General features: G+C 37.0%; 1 protein-coding gene across 1 annotated transcript; it reads left to right on the top strand.

Annotated features, from left to right (window-relative positions):
• The first annotated feature begins 1,321 nt into the window (after positions 1-1,321).
• On the top strand, positions 1,322-22,495 carry cntn1b (contactin 1b). The gene is made up of 14 exons (XM_053650586.1): positions 1,322-3,912; positions 4,069-4,110; positions 4,266-4,392; positions 4,903-5,084; positions 8,145-8,240; positions 8,512-8,718; positions 8,852-8,951; positions 9,411-9,592; positions 14,543-14,667; positions 14,874-14,991; positions 15,104-15,254; positions 15,926-16,053; positions 17,694-17,866; positions 20,012-22,495. Exons 1-14 carry the CDS (start codon positions 3,861-3,863, stop codon positions 20,228-20,230), a joined length of 1,902 nt encoding a protein of 633 aa, XP_053506561.1. The 5' UTR covers positions 1,322-3,860; the 3' UTR covers positions 20,231-22,495.
• Positions 22,496-22,522: the final 27 nt, after the last annotated feature.

Genomic DNA, 22,522 nt, shown 5'->3' with positions numbered 1-22,522 from the left:
CTTCCATGCACAACATTGTTGTTCATTGTTCTCCTGATGGTGGACTCATGAACATTAACATTATCAAAACAACGAAATGAACAGATTCAGTAGTGTTATGATTTGATATGTCTAAAATGTTGCCTAGCAATCTCTTTACAGCTGAGGGAGACAAAATTCTGTGTTAAAACTGAAAGGCATTCACCCAAGTCTCTTTTTAACCTAATATTTTATTTGTACCTGTTTATGTCATCATTATTGGTGTGAACTTTTACTCAAACGTTAAAGTGGGTGAATTTGGATAGTTATTACCCATTGTGCATATGTGTAAATGAAAACATCATACTGCTCGAGCTCTACATACGAGCTCATAATATAACTCATAAAGTAACTTCATTTGCATGGTTGCTTTATCACACACGCATCGCAGGCACAGCTTAGAGCTCATGTACTCACTGTACGAAAAATACCCTCTGTTCTTGTGACATCAAGTAATTCAAGTCGTCTTATGACCTTTACTGATTGTTTTTATTAGGATCTTTGATACTATTGTGATATTGTCTGCAGCTTAAAGCAAAACTCTGTTAATTATGTGTGACTTTTGGCACTCGATTACGCGCGCATTTACACTTTTCATCCTGATCAACTGGTTAGGTGGGTGACAATTTTCTACAAACACAGGAGGTGAATTATTATTGTGATTTGGCCCAAAAGCTACTTGCACTGGCGCGCCTGTTGTTTTTATGGTCCGTTTATACAACTACTTTTCAGTGTATTTGCACAGTATTCAACTGTAATATTTGTATTTATATATTTAATGTGATATTGTGATGGTAAGTTTTGTCTATGAACAATATTTGTACATTAGTGTAATTGTACTTTAGGCTAGAACATTAAGCTACATGGTATTAAAGGAGAACTAAGTTTAAATGTGAATTAATATGTAAACCAGGTGTGTCCTTGCTAAACAGACATCTGATAAACAGATTCAGTATGGGCTTTATGTATGTACGTTCATACTCATTGAGACTGTAGGTCGTATTTCAGGTGCATATCTGTGGTATTAAATACTTTATGGAAAACATCTGGAATGCTGCAGCTGGATGTCATTTTATCATCTGATTCAGTGTTCAATCAGCCTCCCTTTGCTCTCTGCGATCATTTCCATACCAGAAACCAGACACAGCCAGCAGAAGATCTAGGAATCTGGTGTAATAATTATTACACTGATGCACCTCTGATACTGTAAAGTAACCCAGCACGATATTTTTACATAGATTATAATTTATCATAATTTAGCTTATCAAAATAAGGTAATACCTGTGCAGTATATAATCTCAGAATAGCACTTTAAACAAGGCAGTGAGCTCTTTCACATTGCTGGGCTGTCCCGTCCCGATCACCTCGCTCTTCTATAGGAGCGCATTTCGACGACGTCACCAAAGTGCGGGTATGGAAGAGGACTGCGGTGTTTAGGGCGCATTTGGGACAAGGCCGCTGTGTTATTGTTCCAGGATAATCCTCTTCGCTCTCTCACAACTAATAGCGCTTCTACATCATCGTCTTTCAGTCTGCTGGGCTGTGGAGACATGTAGCAGCATTCCTCCTGACACAGCTAGGTTTATGAGACCTGTTTCTGCGGCGTTTTTAAAGCGTGCCGTGCTGGTAGGGTTTTTTTTCTTTTCTTGTTACGATTATACATGTTTCACATAGCATGATGTCGACTAATCTGAAATGATTTTATCAGCAAAGTGAGAACGCTTGAGAGATCAGTAGTCAGAGTGCCGCAATGCAGGAAAGCACGTAGTGATCCGGGCTGATGCTGATGCTGGTGCTGATGCTGAACTCTCAGGAAGGATGGGTTGGGCTGGGTGCGGGCTCTTTGCGTTTATTAAATAATCTAATTCTATCTTAATACTGCATAATTTATTGCCTTTCCGACCTAACATGAAGTGTCTGCTGAAGTGTTCAAGTTTGTTGGGCAGTTTGACGTCCGTATGAAAACAAAGCTACTAAATGCACAGTTTTAATTCATTCGCGTTGTAATTCTTAACTATCATGATGACAGTCACAAAACGTTGAATTTGTGTGACAGTGCTACATTTTTTTTTTTTTTAGCCAGTTATGGGTGGAAATAGGAGAAAGGGAGGTTATGCGAAGCAGAGCTATGTCTATGGAAAGCCAAAGGGCTCAGATAGAAGCAAAACGCAGTTTTGTATAGAGTTCATGGTTAAGCCTAGAGGTGTGCTTTTTAAAAATCTCACTCCTGCCCACTCCTGAAAGAATTCTGACCAATTCAGTTATATTTGGTGACCTATTTCCACACGTACATGCACACATGTTATGCAAGTGTCATTGTTTGCCACATTTAATCTTCTAGATGTACATAAAATATGTAAGTGAGTATCAGTTACATATCTTATGTACATCTAGAAGATTAAATGTGGCATCTATAAATGGCACGTCAGAGCCAAAACATGTCTGTCCATCTGGTTTCCAAGTCGAACTGTAATGTTTAGTGATTTCATGCACAGCTTTGTAAGACAGATGAATGAGCTCCGTTTTTCTTTGTTGTTATTGGGCAGCCCAATTCAAAAACTCTGACCTAGTGTATTCTGGGATAACCAGTGCTGTGCCAAACAGAGCATTCAGTGGCATGCCATTTGTGGCATGTCACTATCCAGTCCCACTCTGCGCACTTTGGCTAGTTTAGAGCTTGTTAATGTGGCATGTCAGTGGACAAAGGCTGACTGAGACTCAGAGGTCAGAGTTGAACATGGAGGTTCAACTCTCAGGTCATTATCAGCCTGGAAAAACCTTCCAGACACTGCTGTAGACCGAGAATCCTCCATCCAGAAAAGGCTGTTCACTGAATTATAATAAGAGCTCTGTTGATGGACATGAACTTCTGCACTGACCGGTCACACTTCCAGGACCAGTGTTACATTTGGCATAACACTGTATGTGATACATTGCACACCGTACCCAGGTGATCAACCACACCGAGCACATCACACAGGGAAACTGCTATTTTAAACTGTTTTAAGTATCTCACCTGACACACTGGAAGTGTTGCACAGCTTTAAAAGAAGATGCCGGGTCAAACAGAATTGATTTATACATCAGCTTTCATTCCTTCCTTCATAAGCATGACCTTAATCTTACCCCAGCTGAGACATTTGTTCATGGCTGATGGCTACATCCAGACAGACAGCCAAATAATATAGACATATGAGTGTGGGCTTCCCTCATTGCTGTTATAATAAGCTCCACTCTTCTGGGAAGGCTTTCTACTAGATGTTGGGCGTGGCTGTGGGGATTTGTGTTCATTCAGCTACAAGAGCTTTAGTGAGATTGAGGTCAGGCATTGATGTTGGGGGAAGAGGCTCCAGCTCCAGTTCATCCCAAAGGTGTTCAGAGGGGTTAACAGTAATTAATGCCAGCTTGTTAACTGTCTAGTCAACACAAGCAAGCAAAAACCACAACGGTGGAAGTTTACATACTGGCCCTTACAGACTCTGTCCATAGAATATACTGATCTCCACTGATTTGTTTGTCTGCTCTTCTATTCATTCCTAAACAAACACGTCATATTTAAGAAAACTCTCTTTTTTCATACAAGTATGTTGACGAGAGAAAGGAAAACTATTTTCATGGTTACAATGATGTCCTTTAATGTCCGTTTGTGGGTAGTGCAGTAATGGGAGACTTCAAGAATTTAAAAAGATTTTAATAAAAGTTGATATCAGACTGAAATATTGTAGCTCATGGGACATCAGTTGTGTCATCTTTATATATTGTAACAAATAATAAAATTTGCTATATTAATAGGATTTATTCTACTTTTTCTCAGCCTCAGGACTGACAGTTGTGGAATCACAATGGGGGCCCCACTTGTGTTGTTGAGTTTTTTCTCTTTGCTCTTATCAGCAGGTGTGTATATGCAACTATACACATGTGTGTGTGTGTGCACTGTGTATGCATTTATTTTAAATGTTCACTTTGAAACGTAATCCTCAGCAAACACTAAAATGTCATCATGACTGAAAACATGATGAAAACAAATTGTTTGTTACTTTCCTTATGTAGATGCCATCAAACCTAGGTTCTTTGAGCCCAGAATCTTTGACAGTAAGTCACATCTGTTTCTGCTTCCAAAAACAGTGTAATACAAATATATTCATACAATCAGCCTTCGTTTCAGAAGGCAGCATCAGTGTATACGCAACGCATTTCTCATTTCTATTGGTTGTATGATTTTACTATAAAGTTAATTTGTGTTTCAGAGGAGGCCACAGGTTTTGGACCCATATTTGAGGAGGAGCCCTTAGATACAGTATATGCTGAGGATTCTCCTGAGTCCAAAATCTCCATGAACTGCAGAGTGCGAGCCAACCCCCCAGCCACTGTCAAGTAACAGCTGCTTTTTTACCAAATTTCCACACTGTAAAACTGGATAGTTCATTTAACTAAAAAAATTTGAGGAAACTAATTACCCCAAAATTTTTAAGTTGATAAATAAATTTATTTAAGCCAAATACACTTAAATATAACAAAAATTTAACACAAACTTTTTCTTTTAAAATTCATTTTTGTTATATTTAAGTGTATTTGGCTTAAAGAAATTGCTTTATCAACTTAAAAATTTTGAGATAATTAGTTTCCTCAAATTTTTTGAGTTAAATGAACTTATCCGGTTTTACAGTGCACTTATTTCTTGGTTTTGCCTACCATTGTGTCATTGAGTCAAGCTTGTTGTTGAATCTAATCAATATCTTAAATAAATATCCATTTATTTTGCCAATAATGTATGTACAAGCAAGTATTTAGAAAAAAAAAACTGTACATCAGATATTAAAGAATATGCAAAAATATAGCTCTTCTTTTACCATATGTAGGTTTATGTGCACTAATTCTTTGCAGATGGTGGCATAATAACTGGGAGATTAAGCTGATGGAGCAGCCGGATGAACACTACAGTTTAGTGGGCGGAAACCTGGTAATCACCAATCCAGACAAGAATAAACATGCTGGAAAATATGTATGTGTGGCCAAGAATGTTTATGGCACAGTCATCAGCAAAGAGGCCACTGTGAGGTTTGGATGTAAGTGATGCCTTTAAAAAAATTTTCCACTTTAATTTATTTTTTGTCAATCCAAAACTACCTAAAAGTTACTTATCAAATCCTGCTCTGCACCACATTCCCTTCTCCCATCAAGCATGGCTTAACTTAACTCACGGATCTCTCAAGATACAAGGAAGACATGCGTAAAGACTCTTTTCTGTACAGGCACCCAGGTCGAGTGTACTAGAATATTAAGTGATGAGACCACTAATCAAGTGCTATTTAACTGTTGATACTGCTGTAGCTTCACAGCCCTAATGTACACTCTCCCTCCTCTTATGCCCTCATTAAGCGATATACTAGTAGAGGCATTAAATTCCAGGGTTACCAAAGGTATAGATACTGTTGCATGACAAAAAGCCAAGGTCCTTTCAGGCAAAAATAAAAGCCCCTTTGAGAAATGCTCCCTTCATCTTAAAAATAAAACAGGTCTACAGAAGAGCTGAGAGGCAATGGAGAAACACAAAGCTGGCAGTTTGTCTTGCTGTGTATAAAACACAACTGAAAAACCTCAATAGTGAAATGAAGTCTTATTTCTTAAACTTGAATTATACTCAGGAAAATAATACAAAGTTCTTCTTCGCAACTATAGAGCGGCTGGTTGAATCCCACCCCACATCTCATTAGAATTTCTCTTGGCTGCCAAATTTGACATGTTTGCAATTTTTTTTAGTGACAAGATTGTTGGAATAAGGAAAAACATAGCTAGCACTCACACCATTGGACTGACTACCCTGCCACCATTCAGCTACACTAATAGCAATATCTCCTGTTTTAAAGCAATTGGTTTGGCACATTGAACATTGACTATAAACACTGGAACATAGCCTTAAAACATAGCCTTAAAACCCTTGTCAAATCCTGATTCTTCTGTGCTTATTACTTACAGACCTACTATATCTCCACCCTTCCATTTCTTGGCAAAGTTATTGAAAAAGTAGTGTACAGTTGAATGATTATCTTAATGCAGACCATCTTAATGGAACATTTCCGTCCAGCCAGGCCAGTCACAGCACTAAAACAGCATCTCTCAATGTCTTAAATGATCTGAGAGTTAACTGAGACACAGGTAACCTATCTGTTCTGGTTCTGCTAGATCTAAGTGCTGCTTTTGATACACTCGAACATGAAATTCTACTTGATTCATATCTAATCATATGTAATAGATCATATCTATTCCTGTTATATTGTTAGGTTCCAGGGCCTTTGCTTTTCAACATTTACATGCTTCCACTTCCTGGCATAATACAGATACCTAACACTGGTTATCACCAGTACGCAGATGATTCCATGCTTTATATATTTTATCCTTAGCACCAAACCTTACAAGTCTTACAATTATGTACACTTAAATAAAGTTCTCATTATTGGAAGCAAAGAAAAGAAGAAAGACATTCAGGCTTATCTAGATCCCATGAATTTGGAGGCCAAATAATGTGTCAAGAATTCAGGAGTGTGCATTCATTTATGACACAGCCTGTTTAGGGCCAGGACTGTGTGCTGATTTAGGAGGCAGCCCGCTTAAATGAAGCAAGCGCATTAGGCTTTCGCACCAGGGGTGTGTGCTCATCTAAAAGTTCTGTGAGTTTGTCAATGGAGAGGTCCCCCTGCTTGCCCCTAGTTACATTATTGCAATTTACCTGGAAGTGTATCCACTGCCAAGGCCTCGATAACCACGCACTTCTTTTTGTGTTTTGTTATTAGGGTCCACCCAGTCCTAAATCAGCAGATTTACTGGGTGGGGAAAGTGGGTAGGAACCACACTTTTATTCTATGCATTTGGCTCTTTTTTGAGCAGAGCCTGAAGTTTCTGTGTCTGATAACTGGTCCTGAAAACTGGATAGTGACTGTTGAGCCTGGGCAAGAGGACTCTGCTCCATGACCAGGATATGACTCAATGACCAGTGTAACCAAGTATTACAGTCTAGGAGGTTAAAGCTGTATCTTTTGCTAACTTAGAGGTTAATTTCTAAAATTACAAAGCAACAAATTCACTATTATATAAAATTAAATAGCCAAAAGAAATCAGAAAAAGCTCTGCAACCAGACGGCGTATATTCGTAATATTTATGTCCATAGATAGATAACACATAAAACTCATCATCAAAATTCCACCTAAAGATTACCACAGAGATTCAGTACACAAACTTGACTGAATATGAACTCTGCCTCCAGTGAATGATTACACCCCAAACTTTCCCTATGACATCTTGTCCTGTATATGCTTTTCCATCTTGTGTGAATGTCTGTAAGTAGTAAACATGCTGTTTAACTAAATTAGGCTCCATCTCACTAGAATTGACTATCAACATATATTTGTGAGATGTGATAATTATTGGGAGATGGGAAGAGCTAAATGGTTCTTAAGGCTTTTTTTGTTTGGGAGAACCCATGGAATTATTTGGCTTCTGGTTCACAAGATTTGGGCCAAAATATAAAACCCTGTGCTTTAGTGTCACCAATAGGTCAGTTGGGCCTATCTTGCTTGCCTCAGTAGCGCGAGGGAGTAATATCTATTCACCAAATTTCTCATATCTATAACTTATGGTTTGGTCTGAAGAAGAAGAAGAAGAAGAAGAGGAAGAAGAAGAAGAAGAAGTAAATTAAGAAAATAATTAAAAATTATAGGGTTCAAAGACTTTGTGCTTGGACCTCTGATAATAAGACAAACCCAAAGAAAAACATTAGGGTATTACCATGAGGTCTTCCAGCACATTTGGTGTTTGAATCAATAATAATAATAATAATAATAATAATAATAATAATAATTATAATAATAATAATTGTAATAAAAACAAGAACGCTTGGCCTCCTAATAAGAAGAATACCTACAAACTCAATAGGGTGCCCATGCACCTTGGCCTAGTAAACTGAGATTAAAATATAATGAAGATAAAAAAGCATATTATGAATATACATAATTTTGAGTCTAGGCTTTATTCCAGGCTTTATTCCAGGCTTTAGTACTAAGTACTACAGTGTACTTAGTGACTTATACTTCTGATGCTGTATTTAATATTTGTGCTCTTTTATTCCAAGTTCTGAACCAATTTCCTACTGATGAGAGAGAGACTGTGTATGTTAAAGAAGGACAGGGGGCTGTCCTCCTGTGTGATCCACCCTCTCGCTACCCAAGTAAGAGGTTCTCTTTACAACTATACTTACCCAGGGTTCAATGTAAATACTTAAATAAATGTTCAGTGCATGTGTAGATACTAATCTAGTATCAATAGCCAGATACAATACAAAATAGTCATAGGAGCAATAATGTGTTCATAAGAGGTCTATAGTTTGTTATATCATCATTATATATTGTATACAATCCAATGAAATCCATCAAAAAGTCCATGATTATTATCATAATGTGATCCTAATGGGTCTTTTGCTCCTTGTTCATTTTTTTTAGATGAGGTGATGTACCGATGGATCTACAATGATTTCCCCAACTTTATTATCCCTGATCAGAGGCGCTTTGTGAGTCAGACAACAGGCAACCTCTACATTGCTAAAGTAGAGGCCTCTGACATTGGCAACTACTCATGTTTTGTGTCCAGCCCTACCATTGGCAAAAGTGTCTTCAGCACACCCATCGCTCTGGTGCCAGAGATAGAAAGTGAGTCTGTGTATGCACACAATTAAAAGCCAACAACAGTATAAGCTGATAAATAAGTCCCCTAATTTAAATAGAATAGTAAGATTACCATGATTATTAATACATAATTAACCTCTTCCCGATATCTTTTCAGAGGAAGTTCATCGATATCCAGCAGACATTCGAGTCAGATTTCCAAAGACGTATGCCCTGGTTGGGCAAAACATCACATTGGAGTGTTTTGCCCTGGGAAAGTAAGTCACCAAATCAGATGTAGTGTGACTTTTCCGATTTATTTTCAACTAATTATCAGCCTTTTTTTTTTTTTTTTTTTTTTTTGCTGCTTTCCTCTGGCCACTTTGAGTTGGGTGGGACTCTATTGGGAGTAGGTGACATCAGGTAGTTCTACCTTACATGTTATAAAAGTAAGAAGAATTAGCAGACTGACAATGAGAACATTGCAATATATACTTTATATACCAAGCCAAGCATGCGCAAACCATAAGCCATAAGCTTTCCACAAGTGCCATGTCAACATATGTACTAAATACTAAATGTCATGTTTTTGATTAATGACTTTTAATCAAATCAGCATTGTGAAGACATTGCACATCATCAGTATATTTACTTACAGCTAAATCTTTCTACTAACAAAAAAAAAAAAAAAACAGGCAGGCCTCTGTGTCATGGGTGGGTTTTTGTGTGCTTCTCAGCCCTCTTCCACACATCCGCTGGAGGAAGCTGGATGCTGATCTGCCACCCAACTATGAGGTAAGCATGAATGGTGCTCTGCTACACCTCATCAACGTGCAGTACGAGGACGAGGGTAGCTATGAATGTGAGGCCCTCAACGTCAAGGGCATGGACTGGTACCGCCAGTGGCTTTATGTGGAGGGTAAGAAATAAAAACCTTTTATTTAACTTGTTCTGGCCTTGCTGTCCTCGTGCACTGTATTTATTAAAGCTTTTACATGAGAGTGAGAGGCAGGACAAAAGTTTGTAAACTCAGTGTTGTTGCAATATTCATCATAAAAATGAATATTTACACTTGAATTATATGAATATTTGGTAACACTTTCTATGAAGCCCATGCTTATAATGAAATATAAGCCCCATTTCTAATGATTTATAAGCTAGTATTACTGCTCTATAAACACATTTATAATGGCACATAAAGACCTATACTTCGTTATAACAACAGTTATAGCTACATTTATATTATTATACACTTGCTTTTTCAGTGCACATGCTCATAATGCATTATACACCAATTTATAAGTATTAATTAGTCAGTTTTATGGTTCCATGCAGTCTGCATTTTTATAATGTTATTATATTAGGTATAATGATTAATTAGTAATGCAGATATATTTCTAGGTCCAATAAGTGAAGTATTTTATATTGATGTTGATAGTTGTGTTGTGCTGCCTTAGTAATACTTATTGTGAGTTATAATATAATTACTAACCTTTATAAATGCATCATTGATGGCTTTAAGTAAAGTGAAAGCACAGTTTCCATAATGTAAATGTTAAGAATCATGAAGATGTGCTTATTATGCATTATTAATGCCTTTAAAATTGTTTATTTGTAAATGTACCTACAGAACAACAATAGTTTAATAAAGTAATGAAAAAACAGAAATCATATTAGTGCAAACAGTTGCAAACTTTTTATTTAATGTGACATAAAATCAAAACATTGCAACATTCATTTTTGAAGTATAATGTCAAATCGGAGTATGCATTTCCATACATATGGCTGAGGAGCTAGAGCTTTTAACAAGTCAAACTTTCTAATCAAACAAATACTTCACAAAGAAATTCCTGACATCAAGATGAGATGAACAAGTGCATTAAGAAGAAGTGGCTGACACACTGTCTCAGAAGGTGCTGGCTAGTGGCAAAGGACATCTATCTGTAAATGAGGAGAGCTTCTCCACACGCTCATTCCATGGTGTCAAAGACTTCAGGAGCAGCTCATTTCACTTCATTAATATGATTTGTTGCATTAATATTAAAAAAAACATTATTGATGATGATTAAAACCATTATTGTTCAGTAGTAGCATTTACAAATAAACAATTTTAACCCTTTTTTACCAGTACACTGGCGTTCTGTTCAACCGACAGAACGGAAACCGACTTATCAGACATTTTCAATCAGTATAAATTAGAGATGCACTGATGTATCAGCCAATAATCGGTATTGGTTGATAAAGGCAATTTTTCGATAGTTTAAAACATCCGATGATCAGGGCTGATTATATACTGATAATCAAAAGAGTGCGGGAAAACACATCTAATTTGTGCTGTGTGTAAAGAAGATGTCTCTTGTGTGGAATTACTTTGAATTGGGTGACAGTGACGACAAAACTGCAGTTTGTAAGCTCTGCACTGCTAAAATTTTACACCACATGCTGCAGCACAGCAGAAGCAGTGTGTATTTTTCCGGTGTGCATGTTAACGAATGAATGATTTTTACACCGGACATGAGCAGCAGTGAAATGGGAGTTTCAGCGTCGAGACTAATTCTTTTTTTTTTGCCACGCTGCTTCAGCTGCTCGCACTCAATTAAAGCGCCAGTACACGGCTGAAAGATTTAAAATGAAGATGAGTTGACAAAAAAGGTAGATATTGCACAGAATGATAGATTTGTAGAGTAGTATGTTTCATATCCAGTTAATGTTAATATGAGTTAATAGATATAAAAAAAAAGTGGATATTATATATGACCAGTTTCATGTTCAGTGATGAAGTAGAAATGCTTTTGTTTGTGGTGAGGGAATGTGAGACTAACAGGAGGTTTTTTAAAATTCAGTCAATGTCAATATGAATTAATAACATTCAATAAGTTAAGAAATCTTAGTTTAATCGTCAGAATTTAGTTTGTGTGAATGTTAATTAGAGTAATGTGTTTTCTGTGTATGAGACCAGTTACTGTGAAACAACTTGTTGAAATGGAGAGAATAAAGTTTTTATTTGCGTTTCCTTCAGAATTGTGGAATTAATTATTATTAATTTAAAAGAAGGTATAAAAGGCAGAACCACTAAACTATCGGTATCGGCATCAGCCGATATCACTCTGAATAATCGGCATTGGCTGAGAAACTTAGTATCGGTTCATCTCTAGTATAAACAAATTAATTATTGAAGTCTGTTATAAGATTGGCTTTCTGTGTGTGCAATGTCATGACGCTCACACTAGGCTAAGCATGCATATTTTTGTCGGCCACGCTATGGGGAGGAACAGGATATGACGTCATACATCAAAACCAGCAGATTCTCTTTTTAAGTTGTTTTTATAAATCTTTCAAAGCTTTGTTGTAAAATACAGGATAGTGCGATACCGCTAAAATTACCACTTAAAGGTCACGCAGTGATGTCACGATCATCTATGGGCCACACGTCTTCACTTGATAGGCTTACACAGGTCAAAGCTCACCAAATTTGAACTTTCATCACGCAGCGAGCTTGTGTTTCCGGTCTGCCGTTTTCAGATGCGTTTGCGCGTTAAAGCATAGTGTGACCGCCCCATGACTCTGGCAAGGAATTGGATTTTTTTTTTTTTGAGGAAGACAGCGTGGATTGAGCTGAGGAGCATTCCAGCATGGAGTGGACACGGTCCTTGAAAAGTACGTAAATTATGTTGCTTTCTATTTTTAATTTTTGCTTGTAGTGTGGAATTGTCTTTTTTGCAGGTAGTATGGAACTATATTTTTCTACATGTAGCATGGCAGTAATGTTTTTTTCACATGTAGCATGGCACTGCATTTAAAAAATATATATATATATAAAATTAAACAACATCAGATGCACCAGTATGGGTTCTTTGATAGCTAAGTAGAAATATAGAATTATTATTGTTATTATATAAATATAAAATCCATTTTAGTATTTACTATGGGCCATTTTGGGTACTTATTGTACTTCGTTTTCATGATTATTTATTGTTACAGAGAACAAGAAAATGCTCCTGATCCTCCTCACACTTCTTCTGAAGCCTTCTCCCCCAAGACCCACATGGAGGTTTCCACTGCAAAACTGACAGCTCCATCTTCCCCCCAGAGAAGTCAGAGAAGAGGGGTCACTCGTGTGTCACTCATTTGAGCCATTAGCAGAGCCAGTGCTGCTGCACCTACAACATAACCTGAACAGGACAGGTGTCACAATATTAATGAGGATGATGTGCCACAGTCTTTGCAACAACACAAACCTATATGCAGATTAAAAGCAGAAGGGTATGTAGACACCATGGAGTCCTGTAACTAGCCTGAAAATATGCAAATTCCTGGGCCTGGTAATTTATTGTGGTCTAATAAAGCCATCAAGAGTTTGAGATTTGTGGAGAAAGAATAAGCTACATAATTTTAGATGCCCAACCTCTGTCCTGGGATTCTACAGATTTGAGGGAATATTCTGGATCCTGTACAAGAGCAACGCCAAAGATGATGAGCAGAGTGACCGGCTAAAAGGCACCACTGGCTCCGATTAGCTCTTTTATGTGAAGCCCACCAGAAAGCAGCTCTTATTGACATGTAGGGTATACTACCAGCTTCATCAGAACCTGGCCATCGATGAAAGAATGGTAGCCACAAGGTCTAGAATTGTGGATTTTGGGAGTGATGAAGCCACAAGTTCAGCATGTCACAGGTGGCAAATGCGAAAAGAGGCCATCCTATCCAGTGACGATTCTAAACATCTCAACCTCTGCCAAGAGAGACAAAGCCTCAGCTGGGAGAAAACACTGTGTACTGCCTTCAAAGGAAGAAGTATAACAAGACTATGTACAAATACAGGTGTACTATAGTAGAGTTGGTATGATGTCAAGGACAGCCAAGCTCAGTGATGTGCACTAGACTCTGACTCTTATTTTTTTTTTATTCATGTTTTTTTTTGTACTTTTGTTCATGTTTTGCATGTACTAGTTTATATTTTGCACTTTCATATTTGTTGTAAATAGTTATTTTTGCCTCCTAAAATCCAATCCCACGTCCCTGTCATAGGAGGTGGAAACAGCACCTTCTGCATGCCTGTATTACATATGTGATAGTGCTAACAGGGCTCTGGTGCTGATTTCAGTAAAGGCTAAATGAGATGAGTTTTAAAAAGTTTCAAACTTTTTATTTGTGAAATTGCACATTTTGTAGCTAAGAGTTTCATGCTTTTCCAATGTGTTATTTCATTTTGTGCCATTTGGATATATTTTTTGTGTATTTTGTTGGTGGTTTGTGCCATATGGACATGTTGTATTTGTGTAATAAGCACATCTTCATGATTTCTTAACATTTATATTATGGAAACAGCATCCTATGCTTTCACTTTACTTAAAGCCACCAATGATGCATTTATAAAGGTTAGTAATTGTATTATAACTCACAATAAGTATTAATAAGGCAGCGCAACACTATCAACATCAATATAAAATAATTCACTTATTGGACCTAGAAATAAATCTGCATTACCAATAAGTCATTATAACTATAATATAATAACATTATAAAAATGCAGGCTGCATTTTTATGAATACATTAATAGAACAATAAGACTGACTAATTAATACTTGGTGTATAATTGGTGTATAATGCATTATGAGCATGGGCACTGAAAAAGCAAGTGTATCACTTATAATTAATTCTAACTATAATATAAATGTAGCTATAACTGTTATTATAACAAAGTATAGGTCTTTGTGTCATTATAAATGTGTTTATAGAGCAGTAATACTTGCTTATAAATCATTATAAATGGGGCTATAATTCATTGTAAGCATGAGCTTCAAAGAAAGTGTCACAGAATATTTTCATGAATATTGTAATTCTTGATTTAACATGATTTCCTGACCAGGTGCTCCAGAGTGGGCAGAGCATATCAATGACACAGAGAAAGATGTTGGCAGTGAGCTTACTCTTTCCTGCACGGCTGTGGGCAAGCCATTACCATGGATTCGGTGGTTGAAGGATGGCTATTCAGTTAGTTCTGTTTCTGTTCTTTATTCACTTTATTTGAAGGGCCTGTGTAACGCATTCAAAAGAAATGCATCAATCTTTCATAAGGCAATTATAGAATGTATACATAGTGCACCATATCAGTGTTATCAATGCAGATTTGATGTGTTGTGAAGGTCCAGAGTTGGTACACTTCAAACAGTTATTGTTATATTCCTTCTTTGCGTAAGTATGGCAAAGGGCAGCTGAAGTTCTCCAGTCTCACTTTTGAAGATTCAGGAATGTATCAGTGCGTCGCTGAGAACAACTGGGGAACCATCTACGCTAATGCAGAGCTGCGTGTGGTCTGTGAGTTGCACTGCACACATCTACACAAATTTGTATTAGCAACAGCGAGTGTTTTCTTTATAACTTTTAAATAATTATCCATTTGAATGATGTTTCGATACCCTCTTCCTAGCTTGTGCACCTACATTCATTTACAACCCAGTAAAAAAGATTTTGTTGGGGGCTGAAAATGGGCGTGTGGTGATTGAGTGTAAACCACGAGCTGCTCCAAAGCCAAAGTTTATTTGGAAACGTGGCTCTGAAACACTCTCCAACTCATCCCGGTAAGTTTACTTTAAGATTCCCCTCTATACCTAAGCAAGAGCATAACCTTTGCTGCAATGTTTCTACTCAATTTGCCTACTTAATCTCCAAAGCACAGACCACTGCCTAGATATTATTCTAAATGTACTCTTTTGTCTTAGTATCAAGTATATTGTAAGAAATACAGCTATTTAAATGAATACATTATAAAATTATATTGTTTTTGCTATTTAATACTTCCAGTGCATATATCCACTTCAAATTTACACACACAATGTCTTTTGACTTCGCTTTGTACTTTGTACTTTGAAAATATTTTATATATAATAACGATTTTTTAATAGAATCTGATTGTGTGTCCAGTAAGCATTCCTGAACTTTCTGATAAAAATATTTTTAGATGGCTAATGTTGTATAGAGACCATGCCCATTTCTGGTTTAAATCAGAATATGAAAAAGATATGAGCATTTTGAGCACTAAACAGATACAAATACAGGTAATGGTATTGTGTTACACGTCTAATGCACTGGTATATTAAATAACAAAAATAAAGGTATCTGAAAGCTCCCCTCACTGTATTACACTGCTATATCATATATAATGCTCTTAATATAATATAATATAATATAATATAATATAATATAATATAATATAATGTAATATAACTGTCTCCTCTGATTTATATAATAGTATATTTGTTTGGGATGATGGAAGTCTGGAGATTCTGAATGTGACTAAGACTGATGATGGTTTATACACATGTTACGCTGAGAATGACCGTGGAAGGGCCAACAGCACAGGGAGCCTTAGTATCAAAGGTTAGTGATTGTGTTTTGATAATTGTTGCATCTTTTATGTCTTTAGATTACAAAATTACATGAAGAAATTTAAGGCAGCTTCTAATGAAATGAACTTTCTAAATTACATTCCTATTTAATATCAATTTTTAAACAAAATTAAACAAGTATATTCTTGAGTTGGATGCGTAAGACACTGGCTTAAATTTAACACAACAATGTAAGTTTACAGCAGTTATTAGGAAACTCCACTATTTACCACAGAACATGTCTGTACATATTTTAAGGTTTCATGAGATACTGGCATTGAAATCAGTGAGGTACTAAAGAAGTAACAAGATGTGTTCCTGAAAAAGGTTTTTTCCTGTACTGTTAATTATTAAGTCAATGGAAAATCTAATTAGGCGGCAGTTGATATCACAGGGTGAATTGTCTTCCGTAAGGATATCCAGGGATACCTGGCTTTTAAATTTTGGACACAAACGTTATGACCGTAAATGCACTTCCAAAATTGACCAGATGGTGCCGCTAGAGTGTTGGCAGCACTTGGCCCAAATTTGGTCAGAATGTTCCTTAGACCCTCCCCAGTCAGTGTGCCAAATTTCACAACTATTTAACAGGCAGTTCTATGGGCTGTCATAGACATGCTAGCCAGAAGAAAAAGAAAAAGAATAATAATAAGAGGAAAACATAGAATAACAATAGGGTTGTTGGCCCACTAGTTATGGTTTGTATTGCAACACAGTAAGATTTAATGGTGCATTATCTGTACACTGACGGTGAAAAAGCTAAATTAGTTAATTTCTTAATTTTTTAATTAAGCCTCGTTTTACCACAGCGTTGTTTAATTCTCAGTTCTGATTGGTGTAGTTGATTAATTTGATATAGTAGTACAACTCTGATAGTAGTGCCTGTAGTAAGGTGAATCACAGGTTTTTATTGATATGCATGTTCAATTCAAGTCAGTTTTATTTATATTCTGCTTTTAACAATGGACATTGTCTCAAAGCAGCTTTATAGAAATATCTATATAGAGATTTAAATTTATCCCTAATGAGCAAGCCAGATGATGGCAAGGAAAATCGCTCTGAGATGACATGAAGGAGCCTTTCCTTGAGAGGAACCAGACTCGAAAGGGAACACATCCTCTTCTAAGTGACACTGGATAGTGCGATTATAAATAATTTATCTTCTACAATGACGGTATATTTATTAATATTATTATTGATATTATTAATGTTATTGATGTATATGTATAATAAATATATTTATTATGTATATTTATAGTTCACATAAGTGCTTTGCATTATGCTGTTCCTTTATGTTCTCCATCATGGGGAAGTTGGGTTAGTTTATCAGTTATATAACTAGCTGGATTTTTTTTTTAGTTTTATTAATTCAAAAATTTATTTAAAAAAAAGAGAGGCTGGTGAGGATGTTCAACAACATTTAATGTAACTATACATGAAAAAATTATACTATACATAAAATGTATGCCATATGTTATAAAGTGTGTAATTGTTGCCAAACTGCTGTGGTAAAACAGGGATGAAACCTTCATTACTGATTATTTTCTTATATTATTCCTTACTTAAATTCTCACACAAATTTTTGGTATGCCATAACATTGCTTAACTTGTCTATGTATGTCCCTTTCTCAGAGGCAACTAAGATCACTTTAGCTCCATTAGATGTGGAGGTGACTGTGGGTGAGAATACAGTCCTTCAGTGCTCTGCCTCATATGACCCTAGCTTTGATATCACCTTCATCTGGTCAGTGGACTCATACATTATCAACTTTGCCACTGACTATGAGCACTATGAGCAGCTGGTGGTAAGAATGAAAGAATGAAAAATTTTGTCCAGGATCATAATGTTTCAAGCTGAAAATAATTTTTTATGAAACCTATTATTTAGTTAAAACCCCAATTCCAAAAAATTGGGACACTGTGTAAAATGTAAATAAAAACAGTAGGCAGTGCATTGTAAATGTCATAAACCCATGTTATTCACAATAGAACATAGAAAACATAAAATGTTTAAACTGAGGAAATGTACCATTTTAATTTTGAATTTGATGGCAACACATCTCAAAAAAGTTGGGACAGGGCCATGTTTACCATTGTGTAGCATCCCCTCTTCTTTTCACAACAGTCTGTATAAGTCTGGGAACTGAGGAGACCAGTTGTTGGAGTTTTGGGAGAGGAATGTTGTCCCATTCATGTCTGATACAGGATTCTAGCTGCTCAACAGTCCTATGTCTTCTTTGTCATATTTTTCATTTCATGATGCGCCAAATGTTTTCAATTGGTGAAAGGTCTGGACCGCAGGCAGGCAGTTTACATTTACATTTATTCATTTGGCAGACGCTTTTATCCAAAGCGACTCACAAATGAGGAAATACAAGCAAAGCGATATATCAAGCAGAGAACAATACAAGTAGTGCTACCATACAAGATTTTTTAATTGAGTTCTCGAAAAGCAAAGTGCACAGAGTCAAGGTGAAAGAGATAGAGTAACGTTTTTTTTTTTTTTTAAAGGATAATGTGGGGTTGGCGATTATGGGTTAATTACATGCTCACGGAAGAGGTGGGTCTTTAGCTGTTTTTGAAGATAATGACAGATTCTGCTGTCTGGATTGAGGTTGGAAGTTCATTCCACCACTGAGGGTCAGTTAGTGTGAAGGTTCTGGAAAGGGGCCTTGAGCCATGCTGAGTAGGCACTACTAAGCGTCGGTCGCTAATCGATCACAGATTGCATGAGGGAACGTAAGACTCAAGGACAATGTTGAGGTAGGGGGGTGCTTATCCAGACATGGTCTTGTACGTGAGCATCAAGGCCTTGAATTTGATGCGGGCAGCTACAGGAAGCCAGTGGAGGAAGATGAAGAGGGGTGTGACATGGGTCCTCTTGGGCTGGTTGAAGACGAGGCGTGCTGCTGCATTCTGAATCATCTGAAGGGGTTTACTGGAGCTGGCTGGGAGGCCTGAAAGTAGTGCATTGCAGTAATCCAGTTTTGAGATAACAAGAGACTGGACTAGTAGCTGTGTAGCCTGTTCGTTGAGGTAGGGTCTGATTGTCTTGATGTTATACAGAATGAACCTACAGGACTGTGCAGTTGTTGAAATGTGGTCTGTAAAGGTCAAGCTGTCATCAAAAGTCACCCCAAGGTTCCTGGCTGTCCTGGATGGCTTGAGTGTGGTTGAGCCGAGCTGTACAGTGAGGTTGTGGTTGATTGAGGGACAGGCTGGGATGACAAGAAGCTCAGATTTTGCCAAGTTGAGCTAAAGGTGGTGTTCCCTCATCCACACCGAGATGTCTGGCAGGCAAGCAGAGATTCGTGCAGAGACAGATGGATCATCAAGCTGGAAGGACAAATAGAGCTGGGTGTCATCAGCATAGCAATGGTATGAGACACCATGAAACTCATTCATCTGTGCCAGAGATGTAGTATAAATAGAAAAGAGCAGTGGACCAGAATTGACCCCTGAGGATCCTCAGTTCTGAGTTGCTGAGTTTCAAAAATATTAGAATTTTTTCAGAAATACCTGAAAAGCTGAAAAACCTGAAGCACCTGGACTCTTCTACAATGAAGCCATGCTGTTGTAATAGATGCAGCATGTGGTTTAGCATTGTCTTGCTGAAATATGCAAGGCCTTCCCTGAAAAAGATGTCGTCTGGATGGTAGCATATGTTGCTCTAAAACCTGTATATACCTTTCAGCATTGATGGGGCCTTTCCAGATGTAAAATATATTTTACACAGCATCCCAACTTTTTTGAAATTGAGGTTGTACAATTTAAGTCTGTTTATTATTATTTTGAATTATTTATTGAGATTAAACTAAATTGTTGACTAGACACTGATGCACGGATATCAATACAGAGTCTAATATGTTTTGACATAATAATAGGACATTTTATATCTAGGTGTAATGACTTATTGTTATGAATTCACATATTTATGGATTTGTGTATAGAATCATGAGTCCAGTGGACACCTGCTGATTAAAAACATTCAAGTTGGACACGCAGGCCACTACACCTGCACAGCACAGACCATTGTTGACAATGCAACAGCTTCTGCTAACCTCTATGTCAAAGGTTGGTCTAAAATGAAGATCCTGTTCAAGAATCATGCCATACCACAAAGTTTACAATATTCAATAAACATTATAAACTTAGATATAATTAGATAAGGATTCTTTTGTTTTTGTTTTGAGTGGTGAAAATTCAACTTAAAGAATTTTTCAAATCAATTTTTTTTTTTATATGAATTCTTTGCATAAAGAGACTTCAAAACGTATTGTTCTGTTAGGAGGTTTTTTTTAGGGGTCCTAAGTTTGTGACTTTAGTAGGGTTATTCAAGTACTTACGGTGATTACCTATTACTTACAGACTCTTCCAAAAGTATTGGAACAGCAAGGCCAATATTTTTCCTATACACTGAAGACATTTGGATTTTAGATCAACAGATGTCTATGTCATCTTTAATTTCCTGATATTTACATAAACAACTTAGAATGTGGCACCTTTTGTTTGAATGCATCCATTTTTCAAGTGATCAAAAATATTGTAACATGTGCCTGACAGGTGTTTCTTGTTACCCAGGTGTGTCCTTTTAGATTGACTGTTTAAAAGTTTAATAGCTCTGAGCATCTGCTCTTGGTTTGGGACCTGGGTTTCACCTGTGAAGATTGCATTTGTTGTTAAAAAAAGGATAAACCAACATGAAGATCAGAGAGCTGTCTATGGGAGAAAGCAAGCCAATTTGAAGCTGAGAAAAGAGGGAAAATCTATCAGAACCGCTGCACAAACATTGGGAATAGCCAATGCAACAATCTGGAATGTCCTGAAAAAGAAAGAAACCACTGGTGTACTGAGCAACAGACACCAAATGGGTCGGCAAAGGAAAACAACAGCAGCTGACAGAAACATTGTGAGAACTGTGAAGAAAAACCCAAAAACAACAGTCAATGACATCACCAACGACCTCCACAGGGAATGGGTGAAGGTATCACAACCCACCATTTGAAGAAGACTTTGAGAGCAGAAATATAGAGGCCATACCACAAGATGCCAACTACTCATCAGCAGTAAGAATCAGAAAGCCAGATTGGAATTCATAAAGAAATACAGAGATGATCCACAAAAGTTCTGGAACCAAGATTAACCTCTACCAAAGTGATGGAAAGGCCAAAATGTGTAGAAAGAAAGGATATATTTATGATCCAAAACAAACAACTTATTCAGTGAAGTATGGTGGAGGTAGTTTTATGGCTTGGGCTTGTATGGCTGCTTCTGGAACAGGCTCACTAATCTTTATTGATGGTGGAACTCATGATGGTAGCAACAGAATAAATTCAAAAGTTTACAGGAACATTCTGTCTGCCAATTTACAGAGAAATGCCTCCAAATAAATTGGGAGCAACTTCATCATACAGCAAGACAATGATCCAAAACACACTGCCACCACAACAAAGGACTTTATCAGGGTGAAAAGTGGAACATTTTAGACTGGCCAAGTCAATCACCAGACCTTAACCCAGTTGAGCAGCATTTCACCTTCTGAAGAGGCAACTGATGGGAGAAACCCCCACAAACAAACAACTGAAATAAGTTGCACTACAAGCATGGAAAAGCAACACAAAAGAAGAATGTAACAGTTTGGTGATGTCAGCGGGTCACCGGCTTGATGCAGTTATTGCAAGCAAGGGATACGCAACCAAAGTGTTATTTACTTTAATTTACTTTTTTTTTCTTCTCTTGAAAGAGATGTGCAGACTAAATCATAGGTCATACAAAAGTGAAATCTGGTCAATAGTTAGTACTTTTGAGCCTGATATGTCTTTCTACTGATTCCTTGGCTAATTGTGAATCAATTTGCAGTGTAGGCCATTAGGCTCTCCCTGCTTAGATTTTTACCTAATTTGATTTAATACCTAACTAGTCCTAGGAATTGCAGCATATCTTCACATAATTGGTCTCAAAATACTGAGGAGAGTCTTGTAAACTTGAGAGATTTTTAAACAATATGGTCACCACATCTCAATCAGTTCTCATGTGGCTGAGCTTAATTTACTCAAACATTTATTATTATTATCATTATTATTATTATTATTATCACTATTATTGGTGCAGTGGGTAGCATGGCTGTTTCAAAGCTCCAGGGTCCAATCCAGAGTTACTATCTGTGCAGAGTGCCCATGTACTTTTGGGCTTACTGCAGGTACTCTGGTTTTCTCCCACATTCCAAAAACATACCAGTAGGTGCATTGACTACTCCAGATTGCCTTTAGGTGGGAATGAGTATATGAATGTGTATGCAATACTCTGCAATGGACTGGCGATATTCTAACACAAAATTATACGTTCTTTGATACTTGAGTGAGAATATATCTTTTCATGTATCAGCTAGGCCTGGTCCTCCTGGAGGGGTGCGTGTGGAGGAGATCAGAGACACATCAGTGAAGTTGGTTTGGAGTCTGGGC

Source organism: Ictalurus furcatus, chromosome 19 (assembly GCF_023375685.1).
Source record: "Ictalurus furcatus strain D&B chromosome 19, Billie_1.0, whole genome shotgun sequence".
Classification (NCBI taxonomy): domain Eukaryota; kingdom Metazoa; phylum Chordata; class Actinopteri; order Siluriformes; family Ictaluridae; genus Ictalurus; species Ictalurus furcatus.
This window is presented reverse-complemented; position numbering and strand designations above follow the sequence as displayed.

Bases quoted from the DNA above. Each gene is read 5' to 3' on its own strand.
- cntn1b (XM_053650586.1), top strand. From the start codon at position 3,861: ATGGGGGCCCCACTTGTGTTGTTGAGTTTTTTCTCTTTGCTCTTATCA. The intron at 14,668-14,873 runs GTTAGTTCTGTT...TCTTTGCGTAAG, and splicing joins GGTTGAAGGATGGCTATTCA to TATGGCAAAGGGCAGCTGAA. The intron at 16,054-17,693 runs GTTAGTGATTGT...TCCCTTTCTCAG, and splicing joins AGGGAGCCTTAGTATCAAAG to AGGCAACTAAGATCACTTTA.